Below are 13,733 nucleotides of genomic sequence, written 5' to 3' on the forward strand. Positions count from 1 at the left end.
AATAAAGCTTTAGACTCCCATTTAATGCAACTCAACACATTCATCTATAGGAGGGGTCACCAATCTCATCTCTGGAGGTCCAGTGCCCTGCAGGGTTTAGCTCCAACTTGCCTCAACACACCTGCCGGGGTGTTTTAAGTATGCCTAGTAAGACCTTGATTAGCTTGTTCAGGTGTGTTTGATTAGGGTTGGAGCTAAAATCTGCAGGATACCGGACCTCCAGCAACAAGTTTGATGATCCCTGATTTATAGCAACACTGATCTTGATTTTCTGATTTCATATTAAGAAAACTGAAAAAATGGGTATGATATTTTTTGGGCTATATCACATGCTGATTAAAAATAATGAAAAATTATGATGTAAAAACATGCCTTCACCTAAACTGAAACATTATTATATAATGTATAAATGTAATATGATGGATATAAAATGCTAATTGACTCTCTTCCAGCAGGTGGCGCCTATAGACAAAGTCCCTTTAAGACAAGTCATTTCACTCAGTGGCCGTCTTTGAAAATCCTCTCGGGCAGTATGCTCAGGGAAACATCAAATTCTTCAAAACTGTTTGCCAAGCTTACGATTACATTACAAATTTGGAATCACCAATAAACCTAAACAACAACCGTCTCATAGGTTTTGTTTGTAATCGTCTGAATTAAACAAAATCTGCATATTTTCAGGTTGCCCGAGCTAATGCGCATGCGCACTCGAAAGGAACAAGATCACAACACCAACCTCATTTATGGCCGTTCTACACATTATCATCCTCTGAATAATGATTGTCTGATCGTGCTGCTTTTCTGAAGTAATTCACAAATTAGTCTTGATGGCGAATCTCCTCCAGAAATGAAAGCGACTCTTTGTTTACAAGTTTGTGAGGCGTTTGAGTAGTTGCTGTCAAGTGATGTGTGTTTGACAGGACGGACTGTACCTCGCGTTTGTTTCACACAGATTATAGAACCAAAAACCTTTTGTTGTCTAGTGTAGTTAGTTCATTTAAAAGTACAGATTTAGGCTTTATGTGGACATTTGTCTGTGAAGCAAGTATTTGCTGAGATTCAAGCAGGTTTGTTGACCACAAAACTGTCATAAAAGCACACATCTTGTCTGAGCTTCTACCACCATATAGTGATCGATGATTGGCTTCTGTACTAAGAGGCGGGCTTAATTTGCCAAATTGACCATTACACCTTTTTCCCATTAAAAACTATATGAGTGACATGTCTTATGTATTCTACAAGCTGCGTCTGAAATTGCACTTTCATGCTATACAGTATGCTAAAATCAGTATGCAAACCAAGTTGTATATCCGATTCCGGTGAGAATCTGAAGTGTGTATCCCATGCATGCTGCGCTATCCCATGATGCCCCGCAAGAGAATTCATGAATGGGAGTGAAGTGACGCAACTGATGCAAGTAGGTCACATGACCATGACAAAATACTTCTCACATTCATACTGTATAGAACGTATGTTTCTAATGGCCGAGTAGTACTTTTAAACAAAATCTCTTTAAAGCAAGTCATTTCACTCAGCGGCCATCTTTAAAACGCCTCTCGGGCAGTATGCCCGGGCATTCTGTTTGAATGGTGAAACATCAAATTCTCCATAACTGCATGCCAAGCTTACAATTAAATTTCATATTACAAATAACCAATAAAATTAAACAACTGTTTATTTAGTTTCGTTTCTAAATGTTCGCATCACACAAAATCTGCAGAAACCCACATCTGGTCTGAGCCCCTCCCCCAGAGAATTGTCATTCTATAGCGATCGCTGATTGGTTCTTGTACTAGAACAGGGGTGTCAAACTTAATCCCTGGAGGGCCGCAGCCCTGCACAGTTTAGTTCCAACCCTGCTCCAACACACTTACCTGTACGTTTCAAACAAGCCTGAAGGACTCAATCAGTTTGATCAGGTGTGTTTAATTAGGGTTGGAACTAAACTGTGCAGAGCCCTTTTGGAACGGAGTTTGACACCTGTGTACTAGAAGGTGGGCTTTATTCGCCATATAGCGATCACTGATTGGCTCCTGTACTATAAGGCGGGGCTTCATTTGCCATATTGACTGTTACACTTTTCCCCATTCAAAAGTATACAAGTGACATGTCTTGGCTGCATTCGAAATCGCATACTTCCATACTATATAGTACGCTAAAATTAGTATGAGAGCCGAGTAGTATGTCCGAACTCAAAGAATTTGAAAATCAGTGCGCGAGAAGTACCTGGATGACTTACTACTTACAGCGAGATTCTGGAGTGCGCAACTGACGCAGGTAGGTCACGTGACTATGACAAAATGACGGATGTAGTACGTCTGAATTCCCTTCATACTTCTCACATTTATACTGTGTACAACATACTTTTCAAACAGCCGAGTAGTACGTTTAAATTCAAATGCAGTACTAACTGAGTAGTAGGCGGTTTCGGATGCAGCCATAGTCTTTGCTATAGACCAGCAGGAATAACGGTGTTGCCTTGGTCACTGCAATAAACAAAACAGTGATGTCAAATCCAGCAGCAGGATTTTAGGGTGAGGCTGGGGGAGGTCATAACGACTTTGAATAGGGGGGAAGGGGGGTATGTATGCGCGACGACGTATTTTACGAGCGGGTGGAGACGCGCGATTTTCGTGGGATTATCATTAGTTTGCAGGCATCCAGGAGTCTTTATGCATATGCGGGAGAAAACAACAATATAAGCTTCTCGCGGCAACAGGTTAGAGTAATTTTTGGGTAAACTATCCCTTTAATAGGCCTTCACTGCAAACTGAACACTCTCCAAACCTTCTCAGAAAAAATCTTGAATCTATAAGAGGGGATAAATGATTTAAGCTGAACTGTTCCATTACCCAGTGGATTGAGTAAAAGAATGATTGGTTCTCTGACCCGGTGTGAGTGGTGTCTGCTCGGCCCGTTGGCTCTCATTTCTCCATGTGTGTTGAAGATGCTGCCAGGTTGTGGTACCAGGTATTCCTCTGCATCCAGAAACTCCTTCACATTCCCGCCCTCCTCTGCCATCAAGATGCGGAAGAACTCGCTATCAACAGGACTCGAAAGACTCATCTGATCTTCGTTCTGTGGAAAGGAGAGAAATGCTATCATCTACTGTATGTATGTCTGTATCATAAATATCACCGCTCAAATAATGTGATTATGTTATTTAGGGACTGCATTCATTTACAACTGAATGGTTAAATAAAGCGCATCACTACTCTTGCTTTGCACAAGAACATTAAGGTCTTTGCAAAGTGATGTTTTGCTTTTTTTTCGAAATTGTTTTGTTTGTTTGTTTTCGCATTATATCGATTATTCCTAAATGGACTCAATGTTTCTGTGCATGACAACAATTTTCAGATACAAATATAAAAACATGCAAAAGAATATTTCAGTGTGCAGAGACCTAAAAACCTTGAAATTGTCTAAGTGAAGTTAATTTCTAAACTAATTTGGAGAGGATCACACGCTTATGATTGCTTGCAGCCGGTCCCGCATTATTCAATTGATGATTTACCAATCAGACGATTCCAAAGCCACTATACATACCCTAAGTTCCATATGACAGCCATTTTCATTTTGAAGAATCCCCCCTTCCACCCCTACTCCTCTTCCTTTCCTAGATGGGTGGCCCAATGGTTAGCACTGTTGCTTCACTGCAAGAACGTCACTGGTTCGATAATCCTTACCAAGCCAGCCGACGTTTCTGTGCGGAGTTTACACGTTGTCCCCGGTTTCCTCCCACCGCCCAAAAACATGCAACTTAAGTCAATTGACTAATGCAAATAGGCATCATAGACATGCTCCTAGTAATTAGTTATCTCTTAAGAGCAATCACTATCTGTTCATTAGCTACTATAGCAGGGGAGTTTCGAGATCTACCTGAGCTCAGATTCCCCCCTCGCAATGCAAAGAAGAGGGAGCCTCGGGCTCGAGGATCTTATGAGCTCAGAGCTGTCTCTTGGGACAGGATGCCAAACAAGCTTTATAATCAATCATCAGCTAAGTGTGAATTCTTGAAACATACTTAAATTCAATTCTATGTATGTATGCAATACTACGGAGACCCGGAAGGAACGGGACGGTGGGGGAAAAAATGAGTAGGAGAGAAAATAAAAACAGAGTGATAGGAAAATATATATTTTTACGTTTTTGCGATCCCTCACAAAGATGTTTTTTCACAAACACTTCCTGTATGCTTCAAACAGGCCAACCCTCCTCTTTTTGCCGGGATTCTCCTGTATTTTACCATTCTATACTGCTATCATCCTATCATTAAGTATTTTCCCATCAGCTTCTGTACACGCCATTTAAACACCTGTTATCAAACAAATGAAGAGCAGCAAACGAATCTCTAGTTTCATTTTGTTTGATAACAGAGAGGTGTCACAGTAAGAATGCACAGATCTATAATAAAAGCATTCAATTACTTTAGTAACTGTGCTCATTTAAGAGAAACAGACATGTTTACATATTATTAAGAGTATTGGTTACACTTTATATTAAGTGTCCTAACTACTATGTACTTACATCAACATATAAATACAATGTACTTACTGTGTTTATAAGGTATTTAAGAACACTTGTGGTGCTTTTGAGTTGGGATAGAGGTTGGGTTATGGACAGGTTTGGTGGCATGGGTAGGTTTAAGGGTGGGTTAAGGTGTAAGGGATGTATTTACAAATGTAATTACAAAAGTTAACTACAGATGTAATTACATACATGTATTTAATCAGGCTTAAGTACACAGTAAATACATGTATTTACACAATAAGTACATTGTAACAAACTATTAATTCCTATGTAAGTACATATTAGTTAAGGCCACTTAATATAAAGTGGGACCAGAGGATTCGTCTGTGTAAACGCACACCCGAATCCCAAAGTGTCCTGATCTGGGATCAGGTTATCATACAGAGTGCAACCGTCAGTCAGCACATACACACTTCTGTTATCAAACAAAACAAAACTAGAGATTAATTTGCTACTCTTCATTTGTTTGATAACAGGCAACACTTTAAATGGCGTGTACAGAAGCTGATCTGGGATCAGTTTATCATACGGAGAACATCCATCTGTTAGCATTTACATGCATTCGCTGATTTAGAGGTTGCACATGAAGGGCGATGATCGACGCTCAGCTTGAATGGAAAGAAAGTGAATGTAGACATTTTTATATTAATTTCAGCGAGCTTTCAAGATAAAAAAATATATGAGAAATATGGGAAAATACTTAATGATGGAATGACAGCAGAATGGAATGATAAAATACGGGAGAATCCCAGCAAAAACAGGAGGGTTGACATGTATGACATAAACAAGTGTTTGTAGAAAAACGGTTTTGAGAGGGTACTTAAAACATCTTTGCATTCCCTCGCAAAACATCTTTTATCTATAATATTGACCCTAAAATGTTTTATACAATTTGCACAACTTTTCTATTGCAGTCAAGCTAAAAAAAACTTATTTCTGCAGAAGAGAAATAAAACTTATAATCATGAATGCTGTGTCCTTTCTCTGTAAAACAACCATTACTTGGGAAATATTTGAAAAAGAATGAAAAAACTACATTGGTAACACTTTATTTTGAAGGCCCGTTTGAGTATTAGAAGACTGTCTGCTTCATGTGGTTCATACAGACATTCAACGGATGTTTAACTGACTATAAGAAACTTTGCAAGTACATGTCAACTTACACTAACCATAACCCTAACCCCAACCTAACAGTCTACTTACAATCTAGTGAGAATTAGTTGGCAGGTAGATGCAATGTAACTTATACACCATCAAAATAAAGTGACCAAAAAATGAACATGAAGGTTTATAATTTATACTGTTATAATGTTTAATTTATTCATCATTTATTTTTTAAGGATATACAATATACAATTTATCAGAACAATAATCAATAGTAAATCTGTTGTCATACACAGATTATATGCAATAGCTTGCTTATTATTCTAGTTCTTGGTTACAGCCCTTCTTTAATATATTTAATATTTGTTTTAAAAGTATTTTCAAAGTAAAGTAATTAGTAATCTGATTACTTTTTACGTGAGGTAATTACTAATTTAATCCGATTATAATTTTTCTAGTAGTAGTCGGTAGTTTGTAATCTATTACTTTTCTTAAAGTAACTGACCCAACACTGGTCATGTTTTATTATGGCAGCACACATTCAGCCTATTTGAACAAAGTTGCGTTCATTGAATCGTTGAATCGTCCAATTTTTCAGAACAATAATCAATAGTTAATCTGTTGTCCTACACACACATTATATATAATTGCTTGTTTATCGATCTAGTTTTAGTTACAGCCCTATGTTATTCTCTATGTTATGCTTTTAAAGGTGAAAAATGAGGAATGCACGTACCTGGATGACAACATAACGTGAGGGATCCCGTGCCATGGTGGTGAATTCCTCCACCAGGTCCTTAAATCTCGGTCGATTGTCAGGATCGATCTGCCAACCTGACATACAGAAATATGGTCAAAAAAACCAACTCAAAGTTCTTCTGAATTACAACCGAGGTCAGAAAAAATGAAAATGTATTGTTTATTTGCCTAGTGAACATTGTTATTCTTTAGCTCAACAATTAATCTGTGCATGTTAATCCACTGAAAAAAGTTTGATGTCAATTTGACAGCTTCAGCAACAATTTTCTTAACCACAGCACTCTTACCGTTAGTTTGCCAAAAGGGAATGAAACGCAAAAAGAAAGCCCCACTCCCTCTATATTCAGTTTCAGTTGGAAGTACATCGACGTACTGAAATAAAAGTCTCAGCAACTCCTGTTCCATGCAGATTTTATCTAGTTTACTTTTGTAAACACAAAAAGGTCACAACACAGAAGCTACTATGCTGAGATGGTAAAACCTAAACCTTTGCTGTCCTAAAAATGCAACAAATCCACAGTATTTAGACCTTTTGGGAAAATTATAAAATGAAAGTCGATTTGCAATTAAGAAGTAAAAATAAATTTAATACGTTGTTAATCACATACAGACCGCCTCCAAAACCTCAATGCTGAAATCTAGAATACAATATTGCCACTCTAAACCAATTTACTGACTTTCACTACTTTTGTAAAGTCTATTTATATAGTGCATTTATCGTGTATGGCCATACACCCAAAGTGCTTTACAATCAATGAGGAGGGACTCTCCACACCAAGACCATTGTGCAGCATCCACCTGGAAGGTGCGAAGTCAGCCACACCAATGGAGGCATAGAATTTGGCCAGTACACGGGGGTTACACCCCTACTCTTTATGAGAACTGCCATGTGATTTTTAATGATCGCAGAGAGTCAGAACCTCGGTTAACATTTCATTCGAAAGACACTAAACTAAAGAGCTCAATTTCCATGACTTGTAATGAATAGAAAAACAAGCAGCTGTTGTTTCCCTTCATAATTCAGCGATTATTTACTGCAAAATTTAACATATTATTAAGCAAATGGCGCAAAATGTGGAGGAACTTGCTCTTTTTGGATTCCCACAGATATCCTAGCAAGGATATGGTTCAAATTACGTTTACGTAATCTCTAACGTTGTTTTTTATGACAATATTATTTTTGCATAAAGAAAGTGATGTGACTGCATAGCAGTGTGTGACTCAATTTAGATGCATCATGTGCAGAGTTGGATGTAACCTGTTCCACAGTAATGCGTTACTGTATACTACAGTATTACATTTTTGGGGAACACAGTAATGTATTGAATTAATTCAAATTAGTGTAATTTCATTACAGTTACTAAAATCAATATCACTGCGTTATTTAAAGTACAAATATAGTTTTTAGAAGAAAAAATGCTTATTTTAAATCACGTTTTCCACTGCAGTATTACTTAATAAGAGAGTGATTAAAAAATTTGTGAGGAAAATGAGCTAAAATGTTTGTTGACGAGAGTGTTTGCTATTTCAAATGTAAATGCAGACATTTGATTTCATTGAGGGTAAAAACAAAAATACTGCTGTGAAATGCAGTCTATGTCTAGTCTCTAAAGAACTTTCAACTGCTTTCAAAGCAACTTCAAGCACTTGAATTCTACGACAATACTTGTCACCAAGGAGAACACCAGTGCCCAAAAACACAACGGACTAACTCAGCCTAAACAGGCTAAATCGGATTTTTGTGTGGGAGTGAAGGTATCTTTTAAATGCTGCCGTTTATTTTGTATTTTTTAGAGGTATATTTTATATGTTTCAAGAGTAACTTTGAAGTAATTAGTAATCTGATTACTTTTTACATGAAGTAATTAGTAATGTAATCAGATTACTATTTTCCAGTAGTAGTCAGTAATTTGTAATCTATTGCTTTTTAAAAGTAACTTACCCAACACTTGTCATGTGACATTATCACAGCACACATTCAGCCTATTTGAACAAGGCTGCGTTCATTGAGTCATTCAAAACATTTGTACATCTTCACATGATTTTTCTAATGCTGTTGTTGAAGAGAATTGAACATTTTTAATCATTTGGACTATTTAGAGTCCTTCATGCATTAAATATTTTGTAATAGGCTTTATATAATTAGTTTCTTGCAGTGTTCCTGTTATATAAATTACACAGATCAATAATTCTTGAGATCAAAAAAGTAAAAGAATTGGGATGTGTAAATCTGAGCATATTTTCACAACAAAACAAAACAAGAAATGCCCTTAAATATTGTAAATTTTTGGAAAATGCGTTGCTAAAATAGTAATTTTAGACCAAAATAATTAGAAATTGTTCTATATTCCTGACCTTTAGAAAAACTCTGTTGCTTTTATATAAATTACAGTGAACAATAGTTTTTGAGATTAAAAAAGTTAAAGTAAAAGCATTTGAATCAAACAAGCAAACACACTTCAATCATGATGGTTATGGTCATTACAAGTGAGCACTAACATTTGACCATGATCATGTAGACTTCTTTGGTGCAGTTGCACGGCTGTGAGAGTCGCTCCCCGGCCTCCAGCAGCTCTGGAATGTCCCGCGCTTGAAAACTCTCATACGGCTTCATGCCAAAGGTCATCAGCTCCCACACGGTCACCCCTGAGATGGAGAGAGCTTATTTTAGAGCAGACGGTTGTTAAATACAGCAGAGTAACTGTAAACCCTGGCTGATACTGACCGTAGCTCCACACGTCACTTTGGTGAGTAAACTTCCGGTGTAATATAGACTCCAGCGCCATCCATTTGATCGGCACCTACTCCACACAAACACATGAACATTCTTAATATAACTTTGGAAAAAGCCTTATTATTTGCAGTTTTGTGACCTAATCTAAAGTGAGGACTATTTATGCTTCATAAATCCTTTATAAATGACAAATAAAGGCTCAGTTAAATTCTAGACAGGAAAAATGACATTATTCATTCCTATTCAATTAAAGATACACAAATGAAACTGTACTTCAAATAAAAAATAAATCTTTGCAACCTGATCTAAAATAAAATCACTGTAGAGTTTAAACATTGCATTTTATTACATTGTTTAATTATTATATTGTTGTTTTATCCAGTTTTGTTGTGTTTTGACACTCCTGTTATTCAGCAATTTTAAAACTTTACAGTCATTTTACATTTTAGAAAAGATTGCTAAGATTATTGTTCATTTAATTCAGAGCCTTTATTTGTCATTTATAAGGGATTTATAAAGCATGAATAGTCCTCACCTTAGATTAGGTCACAAAACTGCATGAACTTGAGTTAATAAAGCATTTATTAACATATTAGTTGACAATTAGTATATGCCTGAATAATAAGATATATAAACGTTGATTTAAATAGTTTTTTAATCATTTACAAACTCATTCTGAATGATCCTAAAAACCCTCAACTACTCTTAAATACAACTGGTTTGTAAATAATGCAATACTTAATTTAGTAATGAAAAATAAATCATTAACTAAGTATGAAAGTACACTCATTAAGCACATTATATAGCTGCTTATAAGACAATAATAGAGAATTTGTAGCTGCAGTTATAAACTGCTTACTAACGTTTATTAATGTAGAGTTAATGCTTGACAGATTATGAATTCACTATTTGCTAATGCTTAATAAATGATATATAGTGTGTAGTTATTAAAAAGTGTTACCTTATTTTCTATGGAATTATAATTTTGGTTTGAGTAAAACATAATTTTTAATATTTTGTTTAATGACCTACTGATTCCATGTCTTGAAACAAAAATGAGACCAGTTTTAACAAAACTGTCAATTGGTTTTTCTATCATAACAAATGAAATCATGTGCTATGTAGACCAATTATTTTTGTACTTACATATACAGTTAAAGTCAGAATTATTAGCCCCCTGTTTATTTTTCCCCAATTTCTGGTTAACGTAGAAAAGTTTTTTTTAACACATTTCTAAACATAATAGTTTTAATGACTCATTTCTAATAACTGATTTATTTTATCTTTGCCATAATGACAGTAAATAATATTTGACTAGATATTTTTCAAGACACTTCTATACAGCTTAGAGTGACATTTTGATTTGATTTTGATGTAATTTATTTATTTTCGAACAGAAATATCATACATAAAATATCATTAACAAAAAATACATTTCAACATGGTCGAAAAGGGAGTGGGATGAAGCACAAGCTTATTATTTTCCCACCCCATCACACATACATCAATCGTCTAATACTTTAACTTATTTCTTCTTTTACTTATCTCTTCTTTTTATATGAGACATATTTTATTCTTTTGGCATCTTTACCAAATTATATGTTTGATTCCATTTGTAACTTTACATTTTGTAACATAGCCCCCCAACCCCCAAAATACATAGTACAGCAAATAGCCAATAATTGAAATTACATCATACCTTTTTCATTTGATCCTTTTTCAATCACCTTCATCATTATATTCCTTTAATAATACATATTTCTACAACTTTTTAACTTGATTATTGTCTTGACATTGTTTGAGAGTCTGACATAGACTGTTCCATAATTTCACACCACAGACAGACAGACACAAACTTTTTAAAGTTGTCCTTGTTTTCAACCTCCTGAAATTTCGTTCTTCTCTCAGATTACTCAAATACTTAGATACTTCCCCTTGTCTTTCTTCAAAAAACTTTTGTATGCATTTCGGAAGTAATTTATTCCTAGCTTTTTAACATAAATTGTGCTGTTTTAAATTCAACCAAATCATTGAACTTAAGTATCTTCAATTTAAAAAATATAGGATTTGTAGGCTCCAAATACCCCACATGTTCTGTCAGTCTAATGACTTTTATCTGCATTGTACATACGGATTGTAAATTAGATTTATATGTATTAAAGGAAAAACTAGGTTAATTAGGTTAACTGGGCAGGTTAGGGTGATTAGGCAAGTTATTTCATCACGATGGTTTGTTCTGTAGACTATCAAAAATATATATGTATAGCTTAAAGGGCCTAATAATTTTGAGCTTAATTTTTTTTTATTATTATTATTAAAACTGCTTTTATTCTAGCCGGACAAATAAGACTTTCTCCAGAAAACAAAAGTGTTATCAGACATGGTGCTCCGGTTTCCCCCACAGTCCAAAAACATGTGCTATAGGTGAATTGGGTAAGCTAAATTGTCTGTAGTGTATGTCTGTATGTTCTACACAAACCTAGTAGACAAATTTTATCTCTCATTTTTTTTTCATAATTGCTCTACGTGACCGAAAGATTTTTTGATTTCACTTGATTTGCAATTTCTACTTTAATCAGTTAAGCTGCCAGGGTGTATATTAAGTATTTCTATTTTTAGAAAGATATTCTAATGATATAAATATGTGGAAAAATAATGTTTTTTCCAAGCATCAAGCATGTTCTAGTATAATTTTTTTCTACATATATTAAATTTGTTTGTATATATTTATATTGTATGTACAACCCACAAACAAAATAAAGACACAACCTGACAAAAGTGTTGTCGCCTATCCAAGTTTTAGGAACAACAAATAATAACTTGACTTCTAGTTGGTCATTTGGTATCAGAAGTGGCTTATATGAAAGGTAAAGGCTTCTAGATTACACTTATTTTACCAAAATAACATATGATCATGACTTGATTTTGAATGATTTAATTAGGACAGTAAGCTCTGACTTTGCTTAGACAATAGTTTTGTCACTTAAGAGAAATAATGTATAGTATAGAATATAAAGTCATGGTGCAGTGGAAAAACAATTAATATTGTGTATGACTCCCATGAGCTTGGAGGACTGCATCCATACATCTCTGCAATAACTCAAATAACGCATTCATAGTCATCTGGAATGACAAAGAAAGCGTTCTTGCAGGACTCCCAGATCTTCATTGGCTCCTCTTTCATGTTACTCCAGACATGCTCAATAATGTTCATGACCGATGACTGGGCTGGCCAATCCTGGAGCACCTTGACCTTCTTTGCTTTCAGGAACTTTAATGTGAAGGCTGAAGTATGAGGAGCGCTATCCCGCTAAAGAATTTGCCCTCTCTTGTGGTTTGTGTAATGTAATGTGCAGCACAAATGTCTTGATACCTCAGGCTGTTGTCACACGCCCCCATACTGAATGTCTTCCCAAACCATGATTTTTCCTTCACCAAGCTTGACTGATTTCTCTGAGAATCTTGGGTCCATGCAGGTTCCAATAGGTCTTCTGCAGTATATGTGATGATTGGGATGCAGTTCAACAGATGATTCATCAGAAAAATCTACCTTCTGCCACTTTTCCGAATGATCAACTAGAAGTCAAGTTATTATTTGTTGCTCTTACAACTGGGATCAACAAGACGTTTATCAGATACTGTAGTATTATTTAAATCTTCCCTCTTTAAATTCAACAAGAGAGTAAGTGAAAGAATTTATCAACACTCCAGCTCTGTTTCCTGTATTACACCAGTTGAAGCTAAAGCTTTGTGAATCACGCACCTTTCCTCCATCAGCGTGGTACTCCTTCTCATCGATGTCCAGCAATCTGGCAAGCCCAAAGTCTGTAATCTTCACGTGGTTTGGGTTTTTCACCAGAACATTTCTAGCCGCAAGATCTCTGTGAACCAGCCTCACTTCTTCAAGGTAACTCATTCCCTGGGTACGCAAAGATACAGACATGACAATCTCACAATTCCAGATTCAGCAGTGCATTTTAACACTAGTGTTAGCAGCTGAAACTTTGCAGTGTGCGTACAGTGTGTAAATTAAAACATTTACCTAAACCGAGTTAAAAACAGAAAGCTGTTTACATGAAGCTAACATCACTTCAGATCAGCACAAGAACAATACTGGGATAATTAGGTAAAATTAAACGCATTTTATAAGACAATTAAAGTGTTTTTTTGACCTTGCATGCATATCAGACTGTTGTTGGAGACCCCAAAAAACAAAATATGACCTATCATAATGCATAATAGAGATTATAGTCTCAAAAATTTTGTTAAAACACAACTTAGATATTAGATAGACTGACAACAAAGCTTGCTGCCAACAGCACATTTGGTGTAGATTCTGAAGATATCTTACCTTTGCAATCTGAACACACCAGCTGAGGAGATACTGAGAGCCAATTCGGTCCTTGTTCTCTCTGACGTAGTCCAACAAGCATCCGTATGGCATGAGCTGAGTAACCAGCTGAACCGTTGATGTCAGACAGATTCCCAGCAAACGGCACACATATGGGCTCGCTACACCCGCCATCACATAAGCCTCCTGTGGAGAAAGGCACACATACACAATATAGTGTATATATTAAAGTATATATGTATATATTAAACTCAG

At 35.7% G+C, this 13,733-nt stretch overlaps 1 protein-coding gene across 1 annotated transcript in view; it reads right to left on the minus strand.

The window, feature by feature from the left end:
- The window catches only part of erbb2 (erb-b2 receptor tyrosine kinase 2), a 77,827-nt gene that overhangs the window by 4,717 nt on the left and 59,377 nt on the right, over positions 1-13,733 (minus strand). Inside the window, 6 exon segments of the mRNA NM_200119.2 lie at positions 2,890-3,078; positions 6,371-6,468; positions 8,893-9,039; positions 9,119-9,194; positions 12,891-13,046; positions 13,479-13,664. Of these exon segments, the coding sequence (NP_956413.2) occupies positions 2,890-3,078; positions 6,371-6,468; positions 8,893-9,039; positions 9,119-9,194; positions 12,891-13,046; positions 13,479-13,664 (852 nt within the window).

The sequence above is a fragment of the Danio rerio genome, chromosome 12, assembly GCF_049306965.1.
Source record: "Danio rerio strain Tuebingen ecotype United States chromosome 12, GRCz12tu, whole genome shotgun sequence".
NCBI classification, from domain to species: Eukaryota; Metazoa; Chordata; class Actinopteri; order Cypriniformes; family Danionidae; genus Danio; species Danio rerio.